This window comes from Paroedura picta, chromosome 7, assembly GCF_049243985.1.
Source record: "Paroedura picta isolate Pp20150507F chromosome 7, Ppicta_v3.0, whole genome shotgun sequence".
Taxonomy (NCBI): Eukaryota; Metazoa; Chordata; class Lepidosauria; order Squamata; family Gekkonidae; genus Paroedura; species Paroedura picta.
The window spans coordinates 36,427,613-36,452,770 of NC_135375.1; the positions used below are offsets into that span (position 1 = coordinate 36,427,613).

A 25,158-nucleotide genomic window follows, 5' to 3' on the forward strand; every position below is an offset into this window, starting at 1 on the left:
CTGGTGGGCCACCCGGTGCTAAGAGGTATAAGCGTTGTAAGCATTTGTCATCTATGCTCCCTCTTCCCACTCCTCTGTGTAGATTTTTTTTTTGAGGGGGGTGTTAGAAGGTTGAATACTGCCATGTCTTTTTAGGATTTTGATTTTATAGTATAGTTTATGACTTGGAGTGTTTTAATGGGGCTTTATAGGGTTTTTATATGGACAAACTGTAGCTTGCCATGAGCCGGTTCTGGAAGTAGCGGGTAATAAGTGTAATAAATAAATAAATAAATAAATAAATAAATATCCAGCTAAAGAAAATATCCAGCTACAGCTCAAAAAGTTATTGCAAACTTCAAAAACTTCTAAGTATTACCTACCTTCCGCCAGGCCTATTGTCGAGGCCAGTGCCCCCCTTTTTAGATCAGGCCCCCCCTTTACATCTACATCAGCAGTGACCCCTGGTTTTTCGGATAGTTCCGCCACCATCAGGTAGGGAGGGTCGGGTGGGTTGGGGATTGTTTTAGGTGTTTTATGTACTAGGGGTTTTATGAGGGTTTTACATGTTGTTACCCGCAGCGAGCCTCAGGGGAGCGGCAGGCTAGAAATATAATAATAGTAATAGTAATAGTAATAATAATAAAAACTTCTATTGACAATATCCAGCTTAAACAGCCCCTTCCACAGTGTTGGAACCACTACAGAAAAGGAATTGATTCTGGTGGATGAGAGGCTAGTAAGACCATAAAGATATTAAAGACCAGAAAGAGAAACAGAATTCTTCTGCCATCTTACATGTTATTAATATTATGATACTAGAAACTATACCAAGTAAGTTATTACACTAGCAGATAATCTTCTGAAGTTATAAATGGAATAAAGTGTATGTTTTTCAGCATTCTAGACATCGTATTTTGGGGCAAGTTACACTTAAGGCAAAAATATTAGACTAAGACAGACAGACAGATAACGCCTAAATGGAAATGAATTCTAGATGCTTGACCAATGGCCACATACATTGAGAACTGACTTGACTCATTTAAAAATCAAAATCATATTTAAGTTCTCAAAAGACTTCTTGTCTGTGTTGCATGGACACAGCTAGCACTATTAAATTCAAGACTGTATTGTAGTTTTGACTGATACTTTGTAATGGCCATCTTTACTCTGAGCACCTGAGAATGTCTACATTAATTTCCAATTAACAAACAGCACTACAATCTAACTCCAACTTTAATATAATTCATTCCTCCAACATTTCATTTACCAACAGTATGAACACATATAGTAATGGGTGCACCACTACTTACAGCACTGTGAAGTTACTAACAGCATGATCACATTTCACCAACAATTATACTCATGCCAATTACTTATGATGCCACATTACTTATGATGCCACAGTTTATGATCTTTAACCAGCTCTTTAAATTTTTGTGAAAACTACTGTTTAACTCCTAGGAAGAAAGGCCAGGTATAAATGAAGTCAATAAGTAAATAAATATTTTTTTCTCTAAAGTTGAAGGCCATTGATTTCAGAACAAGAAGAAGAAGAGTTGGTTCTTATATGCCGCTTTTCCCAGCCCGAAGGAGGCTCATAGCGGCTTACAGTCGCCTTCCCATTCCAGGGATAATGCTTGAAGCATTTAATTATTGGGCAAACTCATACTTCAGTAACAAATTAAAATAGTGACAGGTGCTCGAATTAAGACTAGTGCTGTTTTATTGTCTTGTACACTTTAATTTGAAGAAATTTTTAAAAGAATATTACTGTATGAACACAGCAGAAAGTTTGGTAGTTTATATCTTTAGAGCCAGTTTGGTGTAGTGGTTAGGAGTGCGGACTTCTAATCTGGCATGCCAGGTTCGATTCTGCGCTCCCCCACATGCAGCCAGCTGGGTGACCTTAGGCTCGCCAAGGCACTGATAAAACTGTTCTGACCGAGCAGTGATATCAGGGCTCACTCAGCCTGACCCACCTCACAGGGTGTCTGTTGTGGGGAGAGGAAAGGGAAGGTGACTGTAAGCCACTTTGAGCTTCCTTCAGGTAAAGTGGCATATAAGAACCAACTCTTCTTCTATATAAGTAAATTCTGCATCTTGAGAGTACTATAGATGTAAAACTAGAGTCCCGTTCCTTCAGGTTCTCTCATTATTTTCTACATGTTGCATTTTAAAAACCTAGCTAAATATTTCCTCTTCTTTAATTCTTAATTTTAAAAATTACTTCTCAGTCCTGTAAACCTTTATGCTCACTCAAGGTGGCTTTTATATTGCACTGCTTTGGTTTTTATTGTTTTCAATGGGAAACAACTTTTCAGCTGTCTTTTTAGACCATCCATCCAAGTGAATATAATTCTCAGAGATTATACCCTTCACCGAAACAATCCTTCATGTCAATTTTCAGGGAGAAAATTGGGCTTGGGCAGTCTTCAGTTAAATAAAAAATACAACACAGAAGCAAGGGAGTTAAAGTCCTGTCCCTTCTCACACCTTCCCTCAATGCAAGCACTTTGAAACATTTTCCACTGTCCCTGTTTTCTAATTAGGTATTCATTCACAAGTGCTGTTAAACAACATTAAAAATATTTGAGAGGTTTCAGTCATCCTTCATGACAACATGCAGTCAAATAATCTCCCTCTCTATAGTCAGTGGTAAACCTCCTGGTTCCTGTGGGGGAGTAGGCAGTTGTGACACTGGTCTCCACTTCTCTCATTTTGCAACACTATCTTCCTACAGGCCAGTATACACAAGGAAAAGGTTTGCCCTTATGCCTACCATATGCAGTCCAAGCGCAGTTGCGACACTGGTTTCCACTTCCCACAACAAGCAAACAAAAGCCACCAAGCATACACACACTCAAACCAAACCAACCCCCTCATTTCCAACCTAGTAAGTGCTTCTTAGCTTCTCAGAAAGACAGACAGAAATAAGTTCTAGAGATAATGTGGCTGATAAATATCTCTGCCTCTACCATACCTGCTGAGTCACTTTTGCTACTCTGTCACCTTCCTCTGACATTTCTGAACTCTAAACCAGACAGATATGCCAAAACAATAGTCAGATCTGAATGTCAGACTACTACAGAGAGCAGTTAATTTTCCAAATTGGGATCAGTTATTTTAATTATGTCAAAGACATATTTGTATTCAAACTGCACTGGTATTAGTTGATTATCTGACTTGCATAGCCCTTCAACATAATACAGATTCCAAATACAGTTTAAAACTCTACTTTTAAAAGGGTTAATGTATTCAGCAAGACAGATATACTGTCAAGTTACTATGGTGAACTCAGTTCTCTGAAAAATGGTCAACATTAGGATCAGGAAAGCATAGTCAATATCCTGAACATGCAGTCTTTTTTTATTTACCTGACAAAGCTGAATTTGACGGCAAAGATAGTCAAGAGATCTCTTAAGATATTGACTGAAATCATTCTTTTGTCAGTCAAGGAAGCTAAAGCACCTAGGCCCAGTGACTGGAATACTTTTTATCTTGGCTGACAGCCTAAGAAGTAGTCTGTTTCAGAGATCAGCTAAAGAAAATATAAAATGTCAGCCTTGAACATACCTTGCTTACTGATGGAAATACAGGTAGACATAAATTAGATATACTGAATTGCATGTGTTGAGAACAACCCCCCCCCAAAAAAAAACAGATATACAAGCAAAAATACATAAAACTGAAAGATGTGAGTATAGCATTATATAGAATTTTTACTGGCTGAATTATTACAATGCATTTCATGTACTGCATTTTTGACCAAACAATAAATGTTTTGCACATGATAATGCTTTCAGTTCTCATTGTTAGTTTTGGCAGAGACCACAGTTACAACAGGAAATAAAAATTACATTAGTCAGGAAGGAAGCTAATGAGTTTTCCCTCCCTCAAATGCCATTAGACACTTCCTGAATAAAGGGAAAGCACATTAGTATAACGAGGGGACATAAGGAATCAAAAAAGATACAGCTACCATTTGATTAAAATTATGAGAAATAGCTGCTAGTGATGACATGTTAGGTTAGTTAATCTGTTATAACATGCTCCTACAACCATCTCAAGCTAAGGGGATATATGTCTCAAACAATATAGCTACCATTATTTTCTATATACACCATTGCAACACTGTCTTGTTAACTAACAGCATCAAATAACACAGATACTTGTACATTGCACAAGTTGTGCATTGTCACAGCTGTCTTATTAATTGAAAGAAACTAGACTTCCAAATATTGCAGAGGTGAAAAATCCCTTCCTTATTGTTTGCCTTCTAAACATTAAAAACTTGATTAGCTAATTGCACAATCTATACAGAAAGTTATTTCCTGTCATTGCCTCTCTGCTCTCTAACTCCTCCTCTCAATTCCTTTCCCCTTAGGCTTTCAAATCAAATTGCTTTCCACTTGAAGTCATGGTATCGTCACCCAGGTAGTTTTTACATGTCAAGTCTTGAAATAAGAATAATCACATAAAAGACTGTTGGCCCCTTTTTCTGAGTTCTCTCTACCTTGCACAGCAATTGCACAACCAACATGCTCTTGAAAAAGGCATGCTTATACCATTGTGGTATAACACATGTTTTTTTATTATTAACAATAAAGTATTCTGAATTAGTTAGATGTTACACAGCAGTAAAACTATACAGGTTTACAAATAGAAAACACATTAGTTATTGGAACGATGTCTCTCATAGAGGAAATATTTTGTATACTGTTTTGTATACTTATGAGCAGTGGATAAACTGAGCCACATTTAAACTTTTATTTAATAAGAAAGGTTTTAACTTGAGAACAAAAATAATCCAATTTTCTTAATACAGCACAAACCAGAGTTTTAAGTACAAATAAATGTGAGGCTCATAATAAAATTATGAAGCAAATTGCTTACAAAATTAGGATTCTGACATTTCCTACAAAAATGAATGAATTTAAGGGAATTATTGCTTCAATATAACTGATATAATTAAAACGTTTTAAATTATCTTTCTTTAAGGTTGTTAAGCATTGAGTGTTACAATTTCTGAAAAACATGTAATTATTAGGGTAAATATAAATAGGTGATATGTTAAAGGTCCTACTCTCTTTTGATTTTACCTTACTGCTTTGATCAGCATGATCCATCAATGGAAGGTTCTCATGAAAGCATATATTTGCCTTATTCTGTTGCCTCCTGAAGTCACTTCCACCACCACCCCTAGTTCCTGGGAAGCCTATCTGGACATAGTGCTAACTGAATCACGCAAGCTCACAATTTATTGAGTAGACTCTGCTTTCAAGAGTACTAATTTCACTAGATACTCAATCCTTATACTGCCAGCAACTTTTGGAAAAGCACCCAAAACTTTATTTTAAAAATAACTTCCTTGCTGGTTACCAAAGCCAGTCTAGGAGGAAGATCTGGCTGCCCGCCCCCCCATCAGGACCCTTTGACCATTTTGGGTAATGATTGCTGACATAGCCCTCTGTCACCTGGTGACAGACACGGTGAAGGAATGTTTTTCCACCATGTGGAGTTTTTGTATTGTTGTTTTGTCTTAATGGGGTTTTAATAGGGTTTTATTGTTGTGGGACTTTTTATCCTGTAACCTGCCACGAGCTGGCATGCCAAGAGTGGCGGGCAAGAAATATAATGAAATAAAAAAAAAAAACTAGAATGGAAAGGCCATTAGGTGCTTTGGCTACTGAATAAGTTGCAATGCACTTCCAATGAAACATATAAAATGACCTTAGACAGGTCTTTAATAGAACAGGCCAATGATCATAACAAGCAATCATTGCTTAAGACAGGTTACAATTATAGAGTCAGGATACACATAGGCTCTAGCCTAACGCTCACCATTAATTTAGGCATTTTTTGTGCCAAAAGATGTTCTCTTGAAAAAAACCTTTCATCCCCAAAAGTGAAGCAACTCAGGATTTGACACCTGGTTGCTGAACTCTCCCCAAGGACATTAGACTCCCATTCAGACATTACACAGGCCCTCTGGAAGGTACCCCCAAGACCATCTAGTCCAACCTCTTGCACAAGGCAGGCACTCACAACTACCTGCCCACCCAATAGTGACCCACATTTGTATTTATTTTTATTTCAATTTTTATACTGTCACTCCCAAAATATCTCGTGGTTGTTCATAAGAAAGTTTCCTTACAATAAAATCCCATAACAATAATAAAAAATAATTTTTAAAATAAAATAATTTTTTAAGTTAAAATAATTTTTAAAAACCCAGTTACAGCCACCCTCTGGTAGCGACATCTCCTTCCTACCACCTGGCTCAACAGACCTCCTGGAATAAGTAGCTCAGGGGGACCATCTCAGGGGGAGCCAAGATTTCATGTACCTATGGGAGGCCCAGATCTTCCTTGCTCTGGCCTCAATCAAAAACCGGCAGAAGAGCTCTGTTTGCATGCCCAAATGACCCCTATACCAAAAATCTCCAGAATCCAGCCTGGCCTGGAGAGAATTCACCTACTGTCAGTGGTAGCCTACAGCTTAAAAGTGGAAGAAATTGAATACAGTATAAAAACAAGTCCACTACATTTTGGGTCTCCAGCCCCTGAAATTGCAGAATGCTAAGTTAAGCTATTATAAGCTTCCACACTAGGAAGTTTAGATTTTCTGGTTATCTTGGGTTCTTTTAAGAAAATGTTGATTACTCCTCTGGTACAGGAGAGAGGAACAAGCAGCTGACACATATGGGGCTGTAAACTGACCTAGGGTAGAAATACTACTTCAGCATATATATGTTCACATCAGACAACAAATGGAGATAATTGCTTCCATCTCTGAAGCACCATACTAATTAGGAGATAAAATGATGATTTCAGGTACTGCATATATTCATTAAACAAAGGGGGGGGAGGAAAAGTTTCAATGGGAGTGTCATTGAAGAGATCATATTAAATTTCAACAAGCAGCAGCATGTTACTTTGTCGGCATGGAGTGAAAAACTAGTACTGCAAAGAAATACTTGCTGACAAAGTACAATGTATTACCAAGCACAAGATATTTATCAAGGGGGGGGTTGAGAAAATGAATCTACACCTTCGGGTATAATGATTTCCAAGACTTAAAACCTTGTAATACAACTATTTACTACACATATCCTATCTTTCTGGCATCATGGAACTGAGGGTGACGTGGGGCTCCATGACAGAAGAGCAGCAGGATATAAATGTAGTTTGGACATCATTAATCATAAAGGCATAGAATTATTTCTATCCTTGCATGTAGCATTTTGGGAAAGTCCACATATTGTTAATTTCCACACAACTGTTGCATCATGTGCATTCATAGGACATTCACCCCCCCCCCATACACACACAATCTTAAGGATAACACTAAGTACAAATTATTTTATTGAAAGAAAAATCACTAATCACAATGGCACCATCACCCACTGGCAACACAGCAACTTCCTATATCTGATACAAGCAATTGCGTTTCCTCACTGTAGATATGTGGAAATATATACTATTTCTATTTACTGTCGATTTTCTTTTAAATCTTATTTTGCATGAACAACAAACTGCTCATTAGGACATTGATGGCCCTCCAGCACATTTAGTGTATACCTGAAGAGAACTTTAGAAATGCATTTATTTCATAGAGTGTGTGCTGGCCAAAATGGGACAATGGATGAAGTGCAGTTATTTGAGAACACTTAAGAATTGACTTGCTGAATCATTATTTATACAATACTATAATTGACCAAGACCCATCTAGTTCAGTACTCTGTATCCATTAGACAGCCAAGGAAACTGAATTGCTTTTTAAGCAAGAATGAAAAGTCGGAACAGGATTAAAGAGCTGAATAATTTGAGATTTTACTTGGATGTAAAACCTGAATTTTCAGGTTCTAAGTAAAGAAACACTGAGCATTAAAAAACTGAGGTCAAACGAGCTTTGGAAGAATTCTACCACAACACAATGTGAATACAATTAATAATAATAACTGATGGGAAGGCAATACATAGTAACACATGGGAGGGCAGTATATAAATTTTAAAAAGGTCCATCAAAGAAACCTATTTCCCTCTTAAACATTAGCTGTAGAGTGAGGCACCTAAAAGTTATCTACTGTCCCTCTTGCCCTGAATATAGTATCCATTTCTTTTTCAATGCCACATGAAACAATTTTCCCTCAAAGATACATTCCAGATCTCACTATCTTAGTTTTTTAAAGATAAGGCTTTCTGCTAGGTACTTAACCAGGCCTAATGGATGTACAATTCTATGCATCTGAGGAAGTGAGCTCTCGCTCACAAAAGCTCAGAATGTGTCTATGGCATCTCAAGCTACCACCCAAGGTCTTTCAAGATGGCTTAACAAGACTTCATGGGCCATTTTTAATAGCCATAGTGACAAATATAACTCCTGCTGTGCAGCCTAGCTTGTTTGCTGGATAAGATTATCTTGGCCAAGCATCAGGCCAATTTGATGAACCTTGGTTGAAAGCACTGTATTCTGGAACTAAGTCCTCTGGCACAGAGGGAAGTAAAGCACGTAACAACATGCTAGAAGTTTAAAAAAGACTTCAGGAACTATTTTTTTTTTGCAATATTACTGATTTTTTATGTGTCCCAGATATATATGAAGACCATAGGAAGCTAAAAGGAAAGGACAAATTAGCAGTTGAATTACATTTTTCTGCATACTCGAACTTCCCCAGATACATATTCTCTTATCCTGCTCCACTGAGCAAATTTCACTATTCACATAACAGCCAGTACTTTGAAAGTAGATTTTTGTGTGATAATATAAGTGTAAATGTTCAGCTGCATTTCACTATCATGTATATAATGAAACAAATTAGCGCAATGCAAGTTAGCAAGTAAACTTTTGGTTAATGTCACAATAATGCACAGCAGATTTTAAAAAGAAAATTCATTATCTTTAGGTCAATATAAGTTACCACTAATGACCGCTGTAAGCAGGAATTGTATTATGCAATTCCAGAAACAATTTTCAAAAAAATGTTATTCCAGAAATATATCTATACCCACAATTTCCTACACAATTTAATATAATACAAATTATATTTTTCATCCCATTTCATTTGATAGAGAAGAAGTCTCTAAAGCAAGAACAAATGTTTTACAAACAAGGAGAACCTTCAGATTGATAGCACAAAAACTCACATAAATCAGAAGGAATAAGAAAGGGCCACACTATCAAATGGATTATGCAGATTGTATGATTCAAAGTATTTCACAGTCTGGAAAGAGTAAATGAGTTCAGCCCCACTTACAGGACATTTACCCAGGCCTGAGAAAAGTAGACAAAAGGAAGTCATGATCAATTGTTCTAGGAATTATCTTTTTAGTTCTTATGAGCAACTCCATTTTTCTTTTGGATAGTTTCTGCTTTTCTCAGATCCTTCTTTCAAAACTCCCTTTAACCTTGTTCATTCTTTTTACATTGTCTTCCTGGCCCAGTGCCTAGGAATGTGAGATGGTTCTTCAACTCTTTAATTAAAACCTATGAAGGCTAGATTATTTCTGGAGTGAAGGAAACTCTCACTATGACATGACAAAATGTTAAAACCTTAGGCACAAAGACTTGACACATCGTGTAGCATATCACCAGGTATAATTAAGGTTGGAGGAGGATGGGTGGAGATGAGAAGTTAATTCAAGTGACCAAGAGGCATATAGAATTCTCATCTTAAGAAAACTGCATTTTCTCTAAACTTTAGGTTCTCTAGCCGTTCTAGTAACATTTCTTGACTAGTTCCCAGTCATTTAAAATACCAAAACACCTTTCTAGATCATTTCATGATAATGCATTACAATAGTTAACATATAGTAGTGAGTTTAAAACAGATTCTTCTTTTCACCTGGCAGTGGGGAAAAAAATAATTGTGTCTCAAAATAATTCCAGTCCCTTATAACTTAAAATGGCCTAATATCATCTGATTTCACACTCATTCCTTAGCCCCCATATTAAAAAAAAAAAAAATCCTGAACGCTGTTCAGTGTTGGACGTGGCTTTGGTGTAGGAAGGGACATGCAGCAGAAAACAGAACTGGCTTAAACTGCTACTACATCTTTTCATGAGCCTCTGCTCTACTCATATTGGAGTCATTTCAGGTGGGAATTTCCACCAGTTCTGCTTTTCAATCGCAGCTTTTGGGCCACATACTATAAACACTCCCAAGATCTCCCCCTCCCTGTTTTCAGCTTGGCAAAAGATAAGGTAGTAAACATTCTTTGAGGGATTTGGATCCAACCTGTAAAAATATAAAAATTCACAAGAGACAAAGGGTGCCGATCATTTACTGGGGGTGTGCAAAAGAGTGAATTCTGGTCTCAGGTCGCTTCTTCCCTAATAAATGATTGGTACTGTCTTACCACTTGTTCAGAAAACATGCATGACTCCATGCATGCAATCTCCATGGATCATAAAATAAGCATCATCATATTCATTGAAGAAAACCAGAATACCTTAAAAAGTCATAATCCCATTGGTACATGGAAATTTGATGTTATAATTCCAGGTTTAAAGCCCCAGGTTATAGTGAAGCAAGGTGCCCTTGGCTGAGTCACTATGGCAGAGTCCTCACCAAAGGTGATAACCTGTGTCTGCATTGCAAAATTTCTGATTGCAAGTGACAGGTCATGTGTCATTAAAAATAATATTTTATACAGAGTTAGATGTCTAAGAGAGTGTAACTTTCTAGATTATACCTGTGAATATATACCTCTTAGTTTGCATAAAAATTCAAGTTAAAGCTCTCCCCAAATAATAAAATGCCCCCTGAGGTCTTGCGACATTACGTTCTGAAATCTAGGTAGCCATATTTGGGAGTTGCTAGGCAATCACAACAATATTGTTGAATCTTCCAAACCTTGGCATTTGTTATTCAACTGTGTGTGGGTTTTTTTACATTTATCCAGGGCATTTTTTGTGGCAGTACTCACCAATACTGAGTACTTTCACCTTATGGAGGGGGGATCTCCCAAGTCCCAAGAGGATTGTGTGGGGAGGGATTGGTGGAAATCAGTGCAACCTATGAGTGTTGCAGTTCAGTTTCTTTTGTTAACAACCCTCCCCCCCCCCCACACACACACTGCATTTAATACATGAATACAACATAGACTTGCAGACACATAACAACTATGATTTCTCCATGGGAATTCTTCCAGGGAACCATAGAGCCTCATTTGGATCGGGACCAAGATATGTGGGAGGAAGGGCTCCAGCTTCCCCCTGTGCCTTTTTATAAAAATGAAATACTAGAAGTCTACATGTGCACAGAATCCCAGTGAAACAAGCAACAATCCATTTTATGTTACTTTTAGGGACATTTCATTTCAGGAAAGCAATGTGGGAGGATTGTAGCCTCTTCCATATGCCACAGGGGAGCACCCGCACCCGCGAATGCTCATTCTCATCATTTATCCATCACCCACCCTTTTCCCATGTGTAAACTCTCATGCCTCCTTCTCCCACTGGAAGGTGAGTGACAGCCCCAGTCACCACCGCAATTGTATACTGCCAACACAAACTTCCCTCACAGCACTGGGTGATTTATACAGCTAGAAATGTGGGTAGACATGCAAGTTGTCAGAGGAGGGCTCACAAGTGAGCAAGGGAAGGGCATGTTCACAGGGAAAGAATACAAGCTGGTTGTTGTGATGGAAGCATGGGTACCCAGAGATTGCCTCTTCCCCAGCAATATCTGCTAGGCATTAGCATTCAGAGTCTTTCTTCTTTCCTCCAACTTAATTTCCCAGTCCTTTATGACAGCTAGAGCAGTCTTTGATTAAAGGAACCAGAATGTACTAAGAATGAAGTATGCCCTTTTCATAGCATATCTTTATAGAAGCACAAGCGAGAGCTGCTTACTCTGGTTTGACATCGTGACAAACCATAATTAAGTTACCATAACCGTGGTTTGGCTTTATGCTTGAGGTAAAAAGATCCTTACCATATAGCAACTGTACTTGTTAGACAAATGCACTCTAAATGTGAGTAATTCAACTGTGAAAGTATCAGCAGCCTCATCTTCCTGAAAACCAATGAAGATGGACTTATTTTGACTTATTTTAACTGAACTGTACCAAACCATCCAGAAAACAACAATACGACAACAGCTCATGTTTATTAAACCCAAAGGCTATATTTGCAAATAGCTACATAAAGGGAACGTGTCCTTCACTGTTTGATACTAATATGGGAACTCCTTCTCTTCCTTCAGGAAGATATCATAAAGGCAGTCGGGTGCAATTCAAAAAACCTCAAAACAATATTAAATGGAAAACTGCTGAACATCTAGAACAAAGAATATTGACAACACTACAGTGTTTAGGTCCCAAAAGAGTTCATTTAGAAACCAAGGAACTGGAAACAAATGCTGAACTAATTCCACGGTTCACTAAACATATGCAATAATATGTTGATTCTAGTACAGTTACAGGCAATGAATCTGAATGCCTGGCAAGCCAGGGTTAAAAATTAAAACAGAAGTGAATGCTATTGTCAGAGGTGGAAACCGTTTTCTGAACAGACATTGCTGTCCCTTATCTGCTAATGCCAATTCTTTGTCATAAGCACCACCATTCCCACCAGCGAAAGGTGTGCCAGATATTTTATTATTTTAATAACTGAGGAAATCGGACTTTTAAGCCCAATTTCCTCAGTTCTTCTTAAAACTCACATTTGACAGCTGAAAACTAGTCACCTACATGCAGTAGTAACTAAGACTCATAGGAAACATTAAATTTGATCCATGTCAACATATTGTGCACATCCACTATCAGTTAAGTTCCAATGGCTGACATAGTTTGTTTCAAATTGCCAAATACCCATACCCATTTCAATTAATCCTTCTGAATTTTACACTTTTCAGCTTCACTGTTGCTTAATTTTGGGATCCTGTGACAAGAAAACACGACAGTCAGTATTAACTATAAGCAATGTTTCAGAAAGGAAAAACACTGTTTTTCAAAATCACATCAAATTCAAATTAACTCAGTTTTTAAAACCAAGAAGATTCACTATGTATGCTCCAACAGTCTTGATTCATCTGGGGACAGCTACAATTTTCTGACTCACTGCCTTCTAATTGACCTGATTTTCTTTTTTCTTTATGTATATATATGCGCACATACCTGAGCATGTACCTCAGCATACAAGAATAGACAACTATTTCTCAGTTATCTGTACAGGTTTAAATCTATAACTCATACCATTGGGGGGGGGTCCCTCTTGGGAATATGGCCTCTGCTAGCCCACACTCCTAGTAATAATCACAAATAGATCTAACCTCTCCCAATGTTACTTGGACAAGGCTCTCCCATCATGCCTGATCAGGTGAGTATGTCACCTTCACCTCCACTACAAGTCTGAAGCCCACTAATAATGTTGCTAATGACCACTCTTATTTTTCTGGCAGCTTATTTCCTGGCAGAAAAACATGATGCTTGTATACCACGGAGTAGACTGTTCAGAATCCTGGCACAGGAATTGTGAGTAGTGCTTCAAACAAGGAAAGTAATGAAGAGCAATGCCTCACCTTAGCAGTAAATGAACAGGGACAGGTTAGTGTGGTAAGAACTACTCTGGCCATGTATAGAGACAACATTCTTTATCAAGTTATCCACTCAAAACCTTGGACCTATGGGACTAAGAGAACTATGAAAAGGGCTCATATGTAGAGTTGCCAGGTCCACTGGCTTGAGTGGGGGGGGGGGGGTCCCCTGCTTTCCAGATGCACATTGCCACTCAAGTTCCCCCAAAACGGAAGGACGCTGTATTTTAACGTGATGTACTGACTTCACCAGAAGTCATGTCGCCACACCGGGATCAGTGACACTCTGCTTTTTGAGCAAACTCTATGGTTATTAGTAGGGATGAGCACTTTGGTATGGTTTGGCTGCCTCAACGATCACCGAAGCCCAGGACAGCCAGTGCCGCAGAGTGGAGAGGAGGGATGGCGCTGGCACACCAGCTGGCACCCACACGCAGGTTCACAGCTCTGCCCCGGTGTGCAGCTGCTGGCTGGCGTGCCAAAACTGCCCTTCCTCTTTGCACCACAGCGCTGGCCACCTTGGGCTTTGGTGATTCCCAAGATGGCTGAACTACACTGAAGCGCTCACCCCTAGTTAGAAGTGAACTCTACCATAGAGTTTTGTCCAAAAGCCAGTATGTGCCCTCCAACATCTCTAATATGGCAACAGCACTTCACTGGAAAACTCCCTCTTATCCCCCACTGGCAGTGTTAGTGACCCTGGCCACCCAACTCGTATTGCATTGTCTTTAGTTAAATACTGTCTATTAATAGATCTCCAAAAGATATTACTTGAGACTCGAAGCCACTTCCATTTAGAGTAGTACTAAGGAACCTGCCGAGCCTCTTGTGGCGCAGAGTGTAAGCTTTGTAAGCTTTGCCCATGAGGCTGGGAGTTCAATCCCAGCAGCCGGCTCAAGGTTGACTCAGCCTTCCATCCTTCCGAGGTCGGTAAAATGAGTACCCAGCTTGCTGGGGGGTAAACGGTAATGACTGGGGAAGGCACTGGCAAACCACCCCGTATTGAGTCTGCCATGAAAACGCTGGAGGGCGTCACCCCAAGGGTCAGACATGACTCAGTGCTTGCACAGGGGATACCTTTACCTTTTAAGGAACCTGCCAGGGTCTGAAAAGCTCAGCCTGCTTGCCCTATAACCTATCCAGCCCCTCTCAGCACAACTGCATCACTAACACTGATTTTAAAAATCTCACTGCAGTTTTTAATTTCTAAAATAAGTTGGTGTTGGAACTCAGGCATGACTAAATTAATTCTATCCTCGGAGATAACTACTACTTAATTCTTTAAAATCGACCAGAGGTAGTTACCCATTTGAAAAGTAAAGGCACTCTTTATATGTTTCAAAGGACTATCACCTTAGTTATTATTATTCCACATCTTCCAGGTCAGAGCTTTGGTCAAAGAACTGAAGCTAATCTTTCCTTAAATTATGGCCTTGGTCAATGTAGGCAGCATAGTGTGATTTTTTTTTCTGTGTGCAAGAAGAGATTTTGTTTACAAACATAGAATTTTCAATAAAGGATTTGCCAGAGATGATGAGAACATGGATTTAAAACCATGTATATACCTAACCTTTCACTCTATGTTTCAATTAGTGGTAATGACCAACAAAGCAGAGTACAATTCACAAACAAAAATACATAGAAAGTTTGTTGAAATCCTTACTTGACACCTTACAAGTACAGCAGGTTAGTTAAAAATCATTATATTATCTTGAGTCAAATGTAATCTATAATGATAAATTCTGAATATATACTGTAAACAAGATAGATATACATAGGAACTTAACAATATATTGTAGCTTTCTCCTCAGACCTTTAAACCTGACTTGCCCCTATTCTCCCTTATTTTCCCCCTCCTGCATTGCTACAACTAAGCCATGCCAGCCCACGTTATCTTGCTAAGTCTTGTCTCAATAAACTACAGTTACCTGGGAAAATGACAGCACATTGAGAAGGGGAACAAGAAATGAAGGAAATTACATAGCTGACTTGCTTTAGGACATGAAGTAACTGAACAAAACATCCAACAAGAATGTGTACAAACTGTTTACTTCAGGACTACTTTTTAAAAAATGAACTTTGAAAAAGAGCTGGGACAGGGTTTCCCCCCCCCCCCCGGGAGACTGTGACAACATTATTTATTTAATTTTTACATTTATAACCTGCCTTTCCCCAGAGGCTCAGTAAGTAACTAACATTCCAAGTGCTGAAGTAACAGTGAGTGAATCACTACTGTAAGATCAGGAAGGTATATTCCTCTAGGAAGAATGTTCCTTCTTACTGATAAGAAGATAATTAACAGTGATGACAAAATTGTTATTTCAAGATCAACAGTGCTCTGTTCCTGATTTACAGTTTATATGAACTGTATCTTACAGTGCAGATTGTTTTGCCTTTCTACTACTATAGTTAGCCAAACCAAACCATCAGAGTTTGGGTGCTATATTTGGTCCCAAGTATCTGAATACACTACACTTAGGAATTGAACCGTTTTCATTTGTGAAATGTTGGAGATATGTCATGGCTCAGATTTTTTGGTTGGTTGATTCAGTTTCTACTAGACAAAAATAGTTAAATATATGGTGGCTGCAGCAAATGGTATACACCTTTAACTTACTGAATCAATAAAAGATTAATTCAAGCAACATTCTACATAACTTACAGTATACTGTGGCTTGTTTCTGAATAAATAAATGAGCCTCATATAATATACATGACAAGTGATAACATGAAGAAGTCAACAAGCAGGGCTAATAGTTTAAAGCAGAGGTCCGCAACCTTTTCGCGGCCGCGGACCCCTGTGCCGGGGTGGGGGGAGAGGGCGACCCAGGGACCCGCGCACTAGCGGCAGCCCTGGCGCAAATGCGCATGCGCAGCAGGGTTGCGCATGAGCGCATGCACAAAACTGCAGTGCGTGCTCATTTGCGCCCCCGCTGGATGCAAACATGCATGCTTGGCAAGTCCGTGCATGCGCGTTTGCGCTGCCGGCATGCCGCGGCTCCCTCTCCCCGCCCCTCCGGGCCGTGAGGAAATCGACCACCAAAGCGGCCGATTAGCTTGCGGCCCAGCAAGCTTCTCTCCCCCCCTGAAGCAAGAAACTTGCCGGGCTGCAAGCAGACTCAATACGGTTTGCCAGTGCCTTCCCCAGTCATTACCATTTACCCCCCAGCAAGCTGGTTACTCATTTTACCGACCTCGGAAGGATGGAAGGCTGAGTCAACCTTGAGCCGGCTGCTGGGATCGAACTCCCAGCCTCATGGGCAAAGCTTTCAGACGGCTGCCTTACCACTCTGCGCCACAAGAGGATTAAAAATTAAGATTAACTTAACTCCAGTGACATTAATGGTAAATAATCCTACAAAATCTAAAACAAATAATGAATGCCCCAGAATTCTTATGAAATATTTCATACCTTTGAATGAATAAAATGCTTGTTCAGGTAAGGCTACTTGTAAGGCAATTTTTCAAATAATAAAATCGAATAATTTTGAGTAACACAGAAAAAGCCTGATATTATAGACAAAATATTTTGGGGGTTTAAATGTAATTTTGCCAATTAATATGCTCTATTTATTGAATACTTTAGTGTTTTCAATGCCATGAAGCTAGCAATATCCTGAAATTCTGGCAGTCCTACCTATTGTAATGAGTTTCTGTCCAAATAATATGCTCTTTCATTTACCAGACAATTCTACCTTCAACTTCTATGTTTTTCCCTTCTCTCTGATGGCAAAATTAAAGATATATATGCTATGGTAGCATAGGTAAAGGTAAAGGTATCCCCTGTGCAAGCACTGAGTCATGTCTGACTCTTGGGGTGATGCCCTCCAGCGTTTTCATGCCAGACTCAACACAGGGTGGCCTTGCCAGTGCCTTCCCCAGTCATTACCATTTTACCCACCAGCAAGCTGGGTACTCATTTTACCGACCTCGGAAGGATGGAAGGCTGAGTCAACCTTGAACTGGCTGCTGGGATCGAACTCCCAGCCTCATGGGCAGAGCTTCAGACAGCATTTCTGCCACTTACCACTCTCCGCCACAAGAGGCTCACTATGGTATCATTGCATAAGATACAGCAATTTTACAACTGTTTTTCAAATACCGATTATACGCAAATGTTTTCTTATATGGAATGAGGATATTTATACTTCTGTAAATATGGCAAATAGTGTACTAAGTTACAAATAATGCATTTCATGTTATTAAAAAAGTATTGTATTTGTTTGAATCCCTCCCACCCAAATTTCCATAATTTTACAAGAGTTTCACATGGCTTCAAAATTTACAGAAATTTTACAGCTCTAGTTCAGATACTATATTAATCTGAAAAGATATCTTGCAGAAGAAAAGACTCTGTCAGCTTTAGGATTTCCCTAAAGTTTCACAAAGCTATTTTAACATGCCCTTACACAGCCAAAGTCAAAGAAAAGAGACCTAGTTCTTTTCACTGCATTTCAGGAAAAAAAGCAGTGGCAATCAAGAGAAGGATACAGTTCTACTGCTGTTATCTTTCTTCCCCTTCCTCGGAGAGGGGAAATGGAAGTGGCTGAGAGAGAGACCAGAAGAAAGAGGCAGCCACAACAGCTTCCTTCCCTCTCCTGCAAGTTCCTCAGCAGAAGAACCAGGAATGGAAAGATATAGCAGAGAGGACAAGTGAGCCACTCAGGTGAGGGCACTGGAACTGCAAGCAAGCAGGCAGACCTGCAAGCCTGACAGGGAAGAAAGGAGATGACAGTGAGATGGGTCAGCCCACAAAGAAACGGCAGCAGGAGGCAGGGAGAGTAAGTAAAGGGCTCTGGGGAACTGGGAAGCAAGATAAAAGTATAGCATCACCTTTCAAGTGAGTCTGTGCTAATAGAAGTAGTAGTGATTCCTGTCTTATGGTAAAACAAACATCACCAAGAGACTATCAGATAAAAATAAGCAATGTTTTCTCTTATCATAAGCAAGGCACAGTCCAGCCAACAATATATACCCTCAAAATGATATCCATAGGAAAAAGTTAAGCACATCCTTAATTCTTCCACACTGAAAATCAATATCACTTAAATGCTGAGCTGTGGCTGGATAGCATTCTTATTAACTTGTATTTCACTGATAACATTTAATAGGTTTCCCAATAGCAACTTAATCCATTTTCTCTTTCACATAACCTCGCTGATAAATATGATGTTTAATTCAAATTAGAGTTCTAACCCTTACATTAATTTTGCTGTGCTGCCCTAACTTAATTTTTGAATAAACTATTAAATTGTTATATCTTGAACAAAAATCCAAGGATGAGCTAAGATTTTCATCACTTGGTACAAGAATACTGGATCATAAACGTCTGTATGAAGTATTTTACATATCCTACAGATTTACTCACTGCTTCAGCCTCTGCAGCAACAATATGACCAATATTTATTAAAGATCAAAACTTCTTTCCATTTAAACCCCCCCACACACACACACACACACATTTGTGGTCCTGGAATTTTCTTTTTAAATCATCTAAAATTATTTTAACAAGAAATTTTTGTTACTCCACATCAACATCAACTCAACATATTACGTATGTTTGGATTAGCTATACACAGTTGCATTAATCACTTCCCCAGCAATACAATTTAAATGGCATTGGTACTGAGCCCTAGCACCTACAATTATAAGGAGAGCAAACTGTGTTTTCTTGTTCAGCTGTATCCCTCAATGAACTTCTCCTCTGATTGCTGTCAAATACCACCACAGCAGAGTGAACTACAGCATACTTGATACCTCAGATTTCCTGGAGATGTTGGAGCATAAAAACTTGAACAACACTGAATAATATACACCTGATTATGTTTTCAGCATGCACTAATTACTAGGGATACAATTTATATAACATTTTTTGTATATGGCCTGCATATTTACAGTTACCACTGCAGCTGTGATGTTATCTCAAGCAAGAACAAGAGAACAATGTAGGAACAAGAGGAGATTAAGAAGGGACAGGATTGCTGTCTTTACGTATTTGAAAGGATGGGAGGGCAGGGAAAGGTTCCTGTTGGCAACTGAGGACAGGACCCGCAGTAATGGGTTTAAACTATACCTAGAACGTTATCGGCTGATATCAGGGGGGAAATTTCCACAATCCAAGTAGTTCAGCATTGGAATCTACTGCCTAGGGAGGTGGTGAGCTTCCCCTCAGTGGCAATCCTCAAACAGCAGCTAGACAGATACTTATCATGGATGCTTTAAGCCAGGGGTAGTCAAACTGCGGCCCTCCAGATGTCCATGGACTACAATTCCCAGGAGCCCCTGCCAGCAGGGCTCCTGGGAATTGTAGTCCATGGACATCTGGAGGGCCGCAGTTTGACTACCCCTGCTTTAAGCTGATCCTGCATTGAGCAGGGAGTTGGACCAGATGGCCTGTATGGCCCCTTCCAACTCTATGATTCTACAGGACAAATTTCCCCCGCTTCTAAATAAAGTTCCTTGGAACATACAAGGAACTCATATTCTTCTGGCATGTTCAGAAGAACTCACATTCTTCTCAAAATGATTCGCCCAGTCTGGCAGGGGGGAATAGAATTTTAAGAGGAGCAGGTTGAATTTGGCCTTTATGGCTTTTGCGGGCCAGATGCTGGGAAATCAGTGAATTGGTATCTCAAACAATTTTAATCAGTAAATAGTTACTGGGGAATAATTTACATAGCACAGGGAAAAGTGCAATTTGAGTATTAGTATCAACAGGGCAAAGAGCAAGTCCAGCTGGTTGCTTGAGAAAATGGTACCATGATACCAATCTAAACTAGAGTCCACCCAGCTTTCATTACCAATTAAAGTACTCAGAAGATTGTCACAGATCTCTCACCAGATTGTCTAGTTCGGCCCCACTTCTGATACTGTGACAGAACTGAATTAACTTGTCTCTTCCCCCCTTCATGCCAAAATACCATTTAAATCTGGACATTTGTAAACAGAATAAAATGCTGCAGATCTTCTCACTGTATGTCTTCACTTCTAAAGAAATCCATAAAGGCACCCCACTATCTGAGAAAGGTTGAAAACAGATTTGGGACACACACACACATTTAAAGGATAATCCATCTTGAGCCAGGAAGAAAGACAGAGAATAAGTATTTTAAGAAAGACAGAAATAACCTGCCCCAACCAAATAACACTAAAACATGGGACAGTAGAACATTGGCTTTGCATGCAGAATGTCTCAGGTACAATTTCCAGAACCTCCTGTTTAAAAGGATCGGGTAACAGGTGATGTGAGGGACCTCTGCCAGAGACCCTGCCCATCAGAGAACTTGAACTGACGTTGATAGGCCAGTGGTTTGGCTCAGGGATCATATGCAAATAACCCAAATGTTGACTTGTTGTGCAGGGAGACCACCAAAGATTTATTCCAGGCATGAGGTTGCTAGGGGCTCAGCCAGTATTATCAGATCACGTTGTGGTAGGGGAGCAAAAGAGGCTGGGGAAAGGTAGAGAGGTATGTGATCCAAGGCACAGTACAGGACCCCCATAGCATGTGCTACATGGATAAACTAGCTTTGAGTTGATCCCAAAGAAAGCTGAATTTTTCTGGCTTTTTTCAGGTATATTCGGTTATACAGAATAGTTATTGGTATAGAGGTTTAAAGGGCTGTAGAGAGATTTTCAGTTCTATCCCTGGGCTCTTGCCTGCCTTTTGCTCTGGTTTCCAGGAGAGAAGGAGAAGATGCATCTCTGCAGCCCAATGGCAAAAGCACCTTAGGCAAAGTTAGAAGCAATCACTGCATTGCTTTTTGCAAATGGCATTGCATTGAAATTTTGCAACTTACAAGGCTGTTCACTTCAAATGTGAAGTCCAACTAAGTAATGACTTGTTTTCTCTACTAATTTCTCAGGGAACAGGCGGAAAGAAGGCACAAGGCAATCTGACAAATCAGAAGAAGAAGAAGAAGAAGAAGAAGAAGAAGGAAGAAGGAAGAAGGAAGAAAGAAGAAGAAGAGTTGGTTCTTATATGCCGCTTGTCTCTACCCGAAGGAGGCTCAAAGCGGCTTACAGTTTCCTTCCCACTCCTCTCCCCACAACAGACACCCTGTGGGGTGGGTGAGGCTGAGAGAGCCCTGATATCACTGCTCGGTTAGAGCAGTTTTATCAGGGCCGTGACGAGCCCAAGGTCACCCAGCTGGCTGCATGTGGGGGAGTGCAGAATCGAACCCAGCATGCCAGAAGTCCACACTCCTAACCACTCCACCAAACTGGCTCTCAGGTTAGGTTAGTGAGAACATTGCTCTTTAGCCGATCACAAAAGTTTCTTCTTTTTCGAAATTCTTCTGTGCATGGGCAAAGTGCATAAAACCAAAGATCTGGCTGAGCTAGACTCCACTGCTGAGAGAGATTTGGAGAGTATACGCTGACTTTAAATTCAGCTGCTACTCTAAGCCTGACTTCAGCTGCCTGAAAGACTCCTTGCTGTGGACTGGATCAGATCGTGCCTGCCGAAGAAAGAAGAGAGTAATACGTTTGATGGGACATTTAAATAAAATGTTATTGATTAGGTCTGGAGGTTGGGGGAGGGAATTCTTTTTGTTGTTCCCTTTGATTTCCCTCTTATATTTTAGTTCTTTTTGGTTTTGTGAATTGCAGTTGGCACTGCTGCCTTTGTCCTGTCCCTTTCTACTTTACAGATTCTCAGATTTGACCCTAGTTCTATTGGGTTTTGGCACTGCCACAGTGGCGATGTTTTGCTGGGCACTTTACACTGGTTCTGCTACTGACCTTGCAAAAATGCCTCCCACCCACCTATCCACCCACACACCTCTTTCTCAGGGACGTTCTGCTAGGCATGTATTGCCTTGCTAGTTTTCTCCCACTGGAAATAATGGCGGATGGGGCACCATCTTTGGATGCCCATAAAACTGGATCCCCAGTCCAATATTTTTGAAACTTGAAGGTTGTTTTGAAGAGAGGCTCCAGCAGCTATGTTGCAAATTTGGTGACTCTGAATATATCCCAGGATAGATTTGCCACTGATTTTAATTATTCCCATAAGACATAACAGATGCTAAACAAATCAGGAATCCTAAATGGTTACTAAAACAGAATATCAGTATTTGGATTCAGGAATATAAGGAAATACCAATATTTTGGGAGTGCAATATACCTGAATCCTTTTTTTAAAGCACCTTTTTTTCTTGCACATCCCTAGGCTCCCTTCCTTCAATCAGCAAAGTTTGGAAAGCACTATTACTAATTAAGGGAATGAGGAAGCAGTTGCATAAAGCTATTAAAATGAACAAATAGTATAACCATTTAAATGATGCACATGTGGTGATGTGTTTGGGTTTGTTTTTTTTTTACAAAATTTTTTGAAACTCTTTTTGTGCTGGGAAACCATGACTGTGCTGCCAATTTAGATTTCGGGGATACATCTAGGCTCCAAACCTGTTTGCAACCATAACTATCACAGCTGTCCTCTTCCAACCATTTCATGCTACTGCCAAAGGACAATACAATTCATGAACAACTTGGAAATTTTTATGCTGAAGCCAATGGAAACTGTGCAAGTGTCGTCTTGCCAGCTTTTACCTGTTACAAAACAGTTTGCACTCAAGAGGCTCCTAACTAATTGTGCCAAATCCCTTTCATAATACTTACATAAGTAGACTACCACAATACTTGCAGGAGCTTTTCCTCAATTCTGATTTTGTTTTTCCCTAAAATTATTTTTCTTATTAGATCAGATACAGTAGACAGTACTGATTGAACTGCTATAGGCTTATATTAACTCTGTTCTTTTGGCCTACATATCCCCCATCCTATTCTCTTTTTTACCACCGTCATACATATTCAATGAATTAAGGTATAACAGCCTTTAACCTTATCTACAGGGCTGTTATCCTCTTCTCTCTCAAGGATCATTCCCCTGCCAGTCCGCAAAATAAAAATTTCCCCACTGCATACAATGTTGAAGTTACATTTCCCTTCTCCAGTTAACTATAGAATGTAGACAATTGGCAGCATGACCCATTTTTGAGCACTAAAAAGCATCAAGTGCATAGTATGTGCTACCTGTGAACCAAACCAACAGGCAAAAATGTACTGAATAAATACCAGAAACTTACATAGTCATGAAAGGCTTTAGCTTCACTTGAGTGTTCGCATGTTTCACGTCTTTCCGGAGCTGCACAATACAGATCCCAAAAAACACTAAAAACAAATATATATATGTAAATACGATAAATACACTGTAACTTGCACTTCACATGTACTCTAAATGCAAGAACCCCACAGTACTCAAACTATCACATTATCTCTTATGGTCACTACAATGCTTATCTCCTCATCCTTATGAACAGTATTTTGTGCAGCATTAGCAGTGCTACACATCACAGCTGGCACTGTGCAAATATTTGGAATAGTGGAAATTTATTTCTGCAGATATTAAAGGCTACATGCAGGCCTTGATTATATTAGTTCACTGGATGAAGAATAATCCAGGGATTATTTGCCTCAAGAGGAGACAACTGATATTCAAGTATTTGAAGCATTTTGCATAGGGGATGTTTCCCCAGAAGGTTTGATCAGAACCATTAGAGGTCCTGAAAGTTATTGTGGTTCCTCAATGGAACAGGCTTCCTCAGAAGGTATTGGACCCTCCTTCTTTGGAGATAATTAAGCACAGACTAGATGACCATCTGATGGCAATGCAGGTTCTGTGAATTTAGACAAATCATGAGAGAGAGAATAGGAAGGGATGAGCCAGCAATCTGCTTTCGTGGCCTTTCTTACATGCCCAGGGTAATGCTGATTGACATTTTATTTATTAATTTTATAAATATATATTTTATATAAATTTATATACCCACCCTGAAGGCTCAGGCGGTTTACATGAAATGTGAATAATACAATTAACTCAGTTTATAGTGATGTGGTAACAATAGTAACAGTAACAAGATAATGATAGTAATAAACATTGTAGAACAGTCGAATACAAGAACATTAATTAACTTGTACTGAGGCCCAGTGGTGTGGGCGGATCTGTAATGATTGTCGAAGGGAAGCTTGAGGGCCAGTGGGAAGCACTGACCTCAACTAAATGCCTGGTGGAAGAGCTCACTTTTGCAGCCCCTGCAGAACTGTTTGAGTTCCATCAGGGCCCTGATCTCCTCTGGTAGCTTGTTCCAGTAGATGGGGGCCAGGATGGAGAAAGCTCTGGCCCTGATTGAGGTCAAGCGGGCTTCCTTGGGGCCAGGGACGACCAGGAGGTTGGAGTTGGTAGAACGCAAGGTTCTTTGAGGGATGTAAGCAGAGAGCCAATCCCTTAGGTATACTGAGCCCAGACCGTGTATGGCCTTAAAGGTGATAACCAAAACCTTAAGCCTGATCCGGAATTTGACTGGAAACCAGCACAGCTGTTGGAAGATGGGCTAGATGTGGGACCTCTGAAGTGTAGTTGTGAGAACCCTGGCAGCTGTGTTCTGGACCAGTTGTAGTTTCCGGGTCAAGGATAAAGGCAGGCCAGCATAGAGCAAGTTGCAGAAGTCCACTCTAGAGGTGGCCGTCACATGGATCATTGTGGCTAGGTGTTCCAGGGCCAAATAGGGCACTAGTAGTTTGGCTTAGCGAAGGTGGCAGAGTGAGCCACTGATAGGTGCATTCCATCCAGGTTG

General features: G+C 39.8%; 1 protein-coding gene across 13 annotated transcripts in view; it reads right to left on the bottom strand.

The window, feature by feature from the left end:
* SSBP2 (single stranded DNA binding protein 2) overlaps window positions 1–25,158 on the bottom strand; it is a 156,078-nt gene that overhangs the window by 73,873 nt on the left and 57,047 nt on the right. For 11 of the 13 annotated variants that reach the window (XM_077347504.1, XM_077347501.1, XM_077347500.1 and 8 more), the window contains exon 4: window positions 23,611–23,695. The exons of the other annotated variants lie outside the window; for them this stretch is intronic. In XM_077347504.1, coding sequence (XP_077203619.1) covers window positions 23,611–23,695 — 85 coding nt within the window. The remainder of the gene's footprint in view (window positions 1–23,610; window positions 23,696–25,158) is intronic. 13 annotated transcript variants of the gene reach the window in all.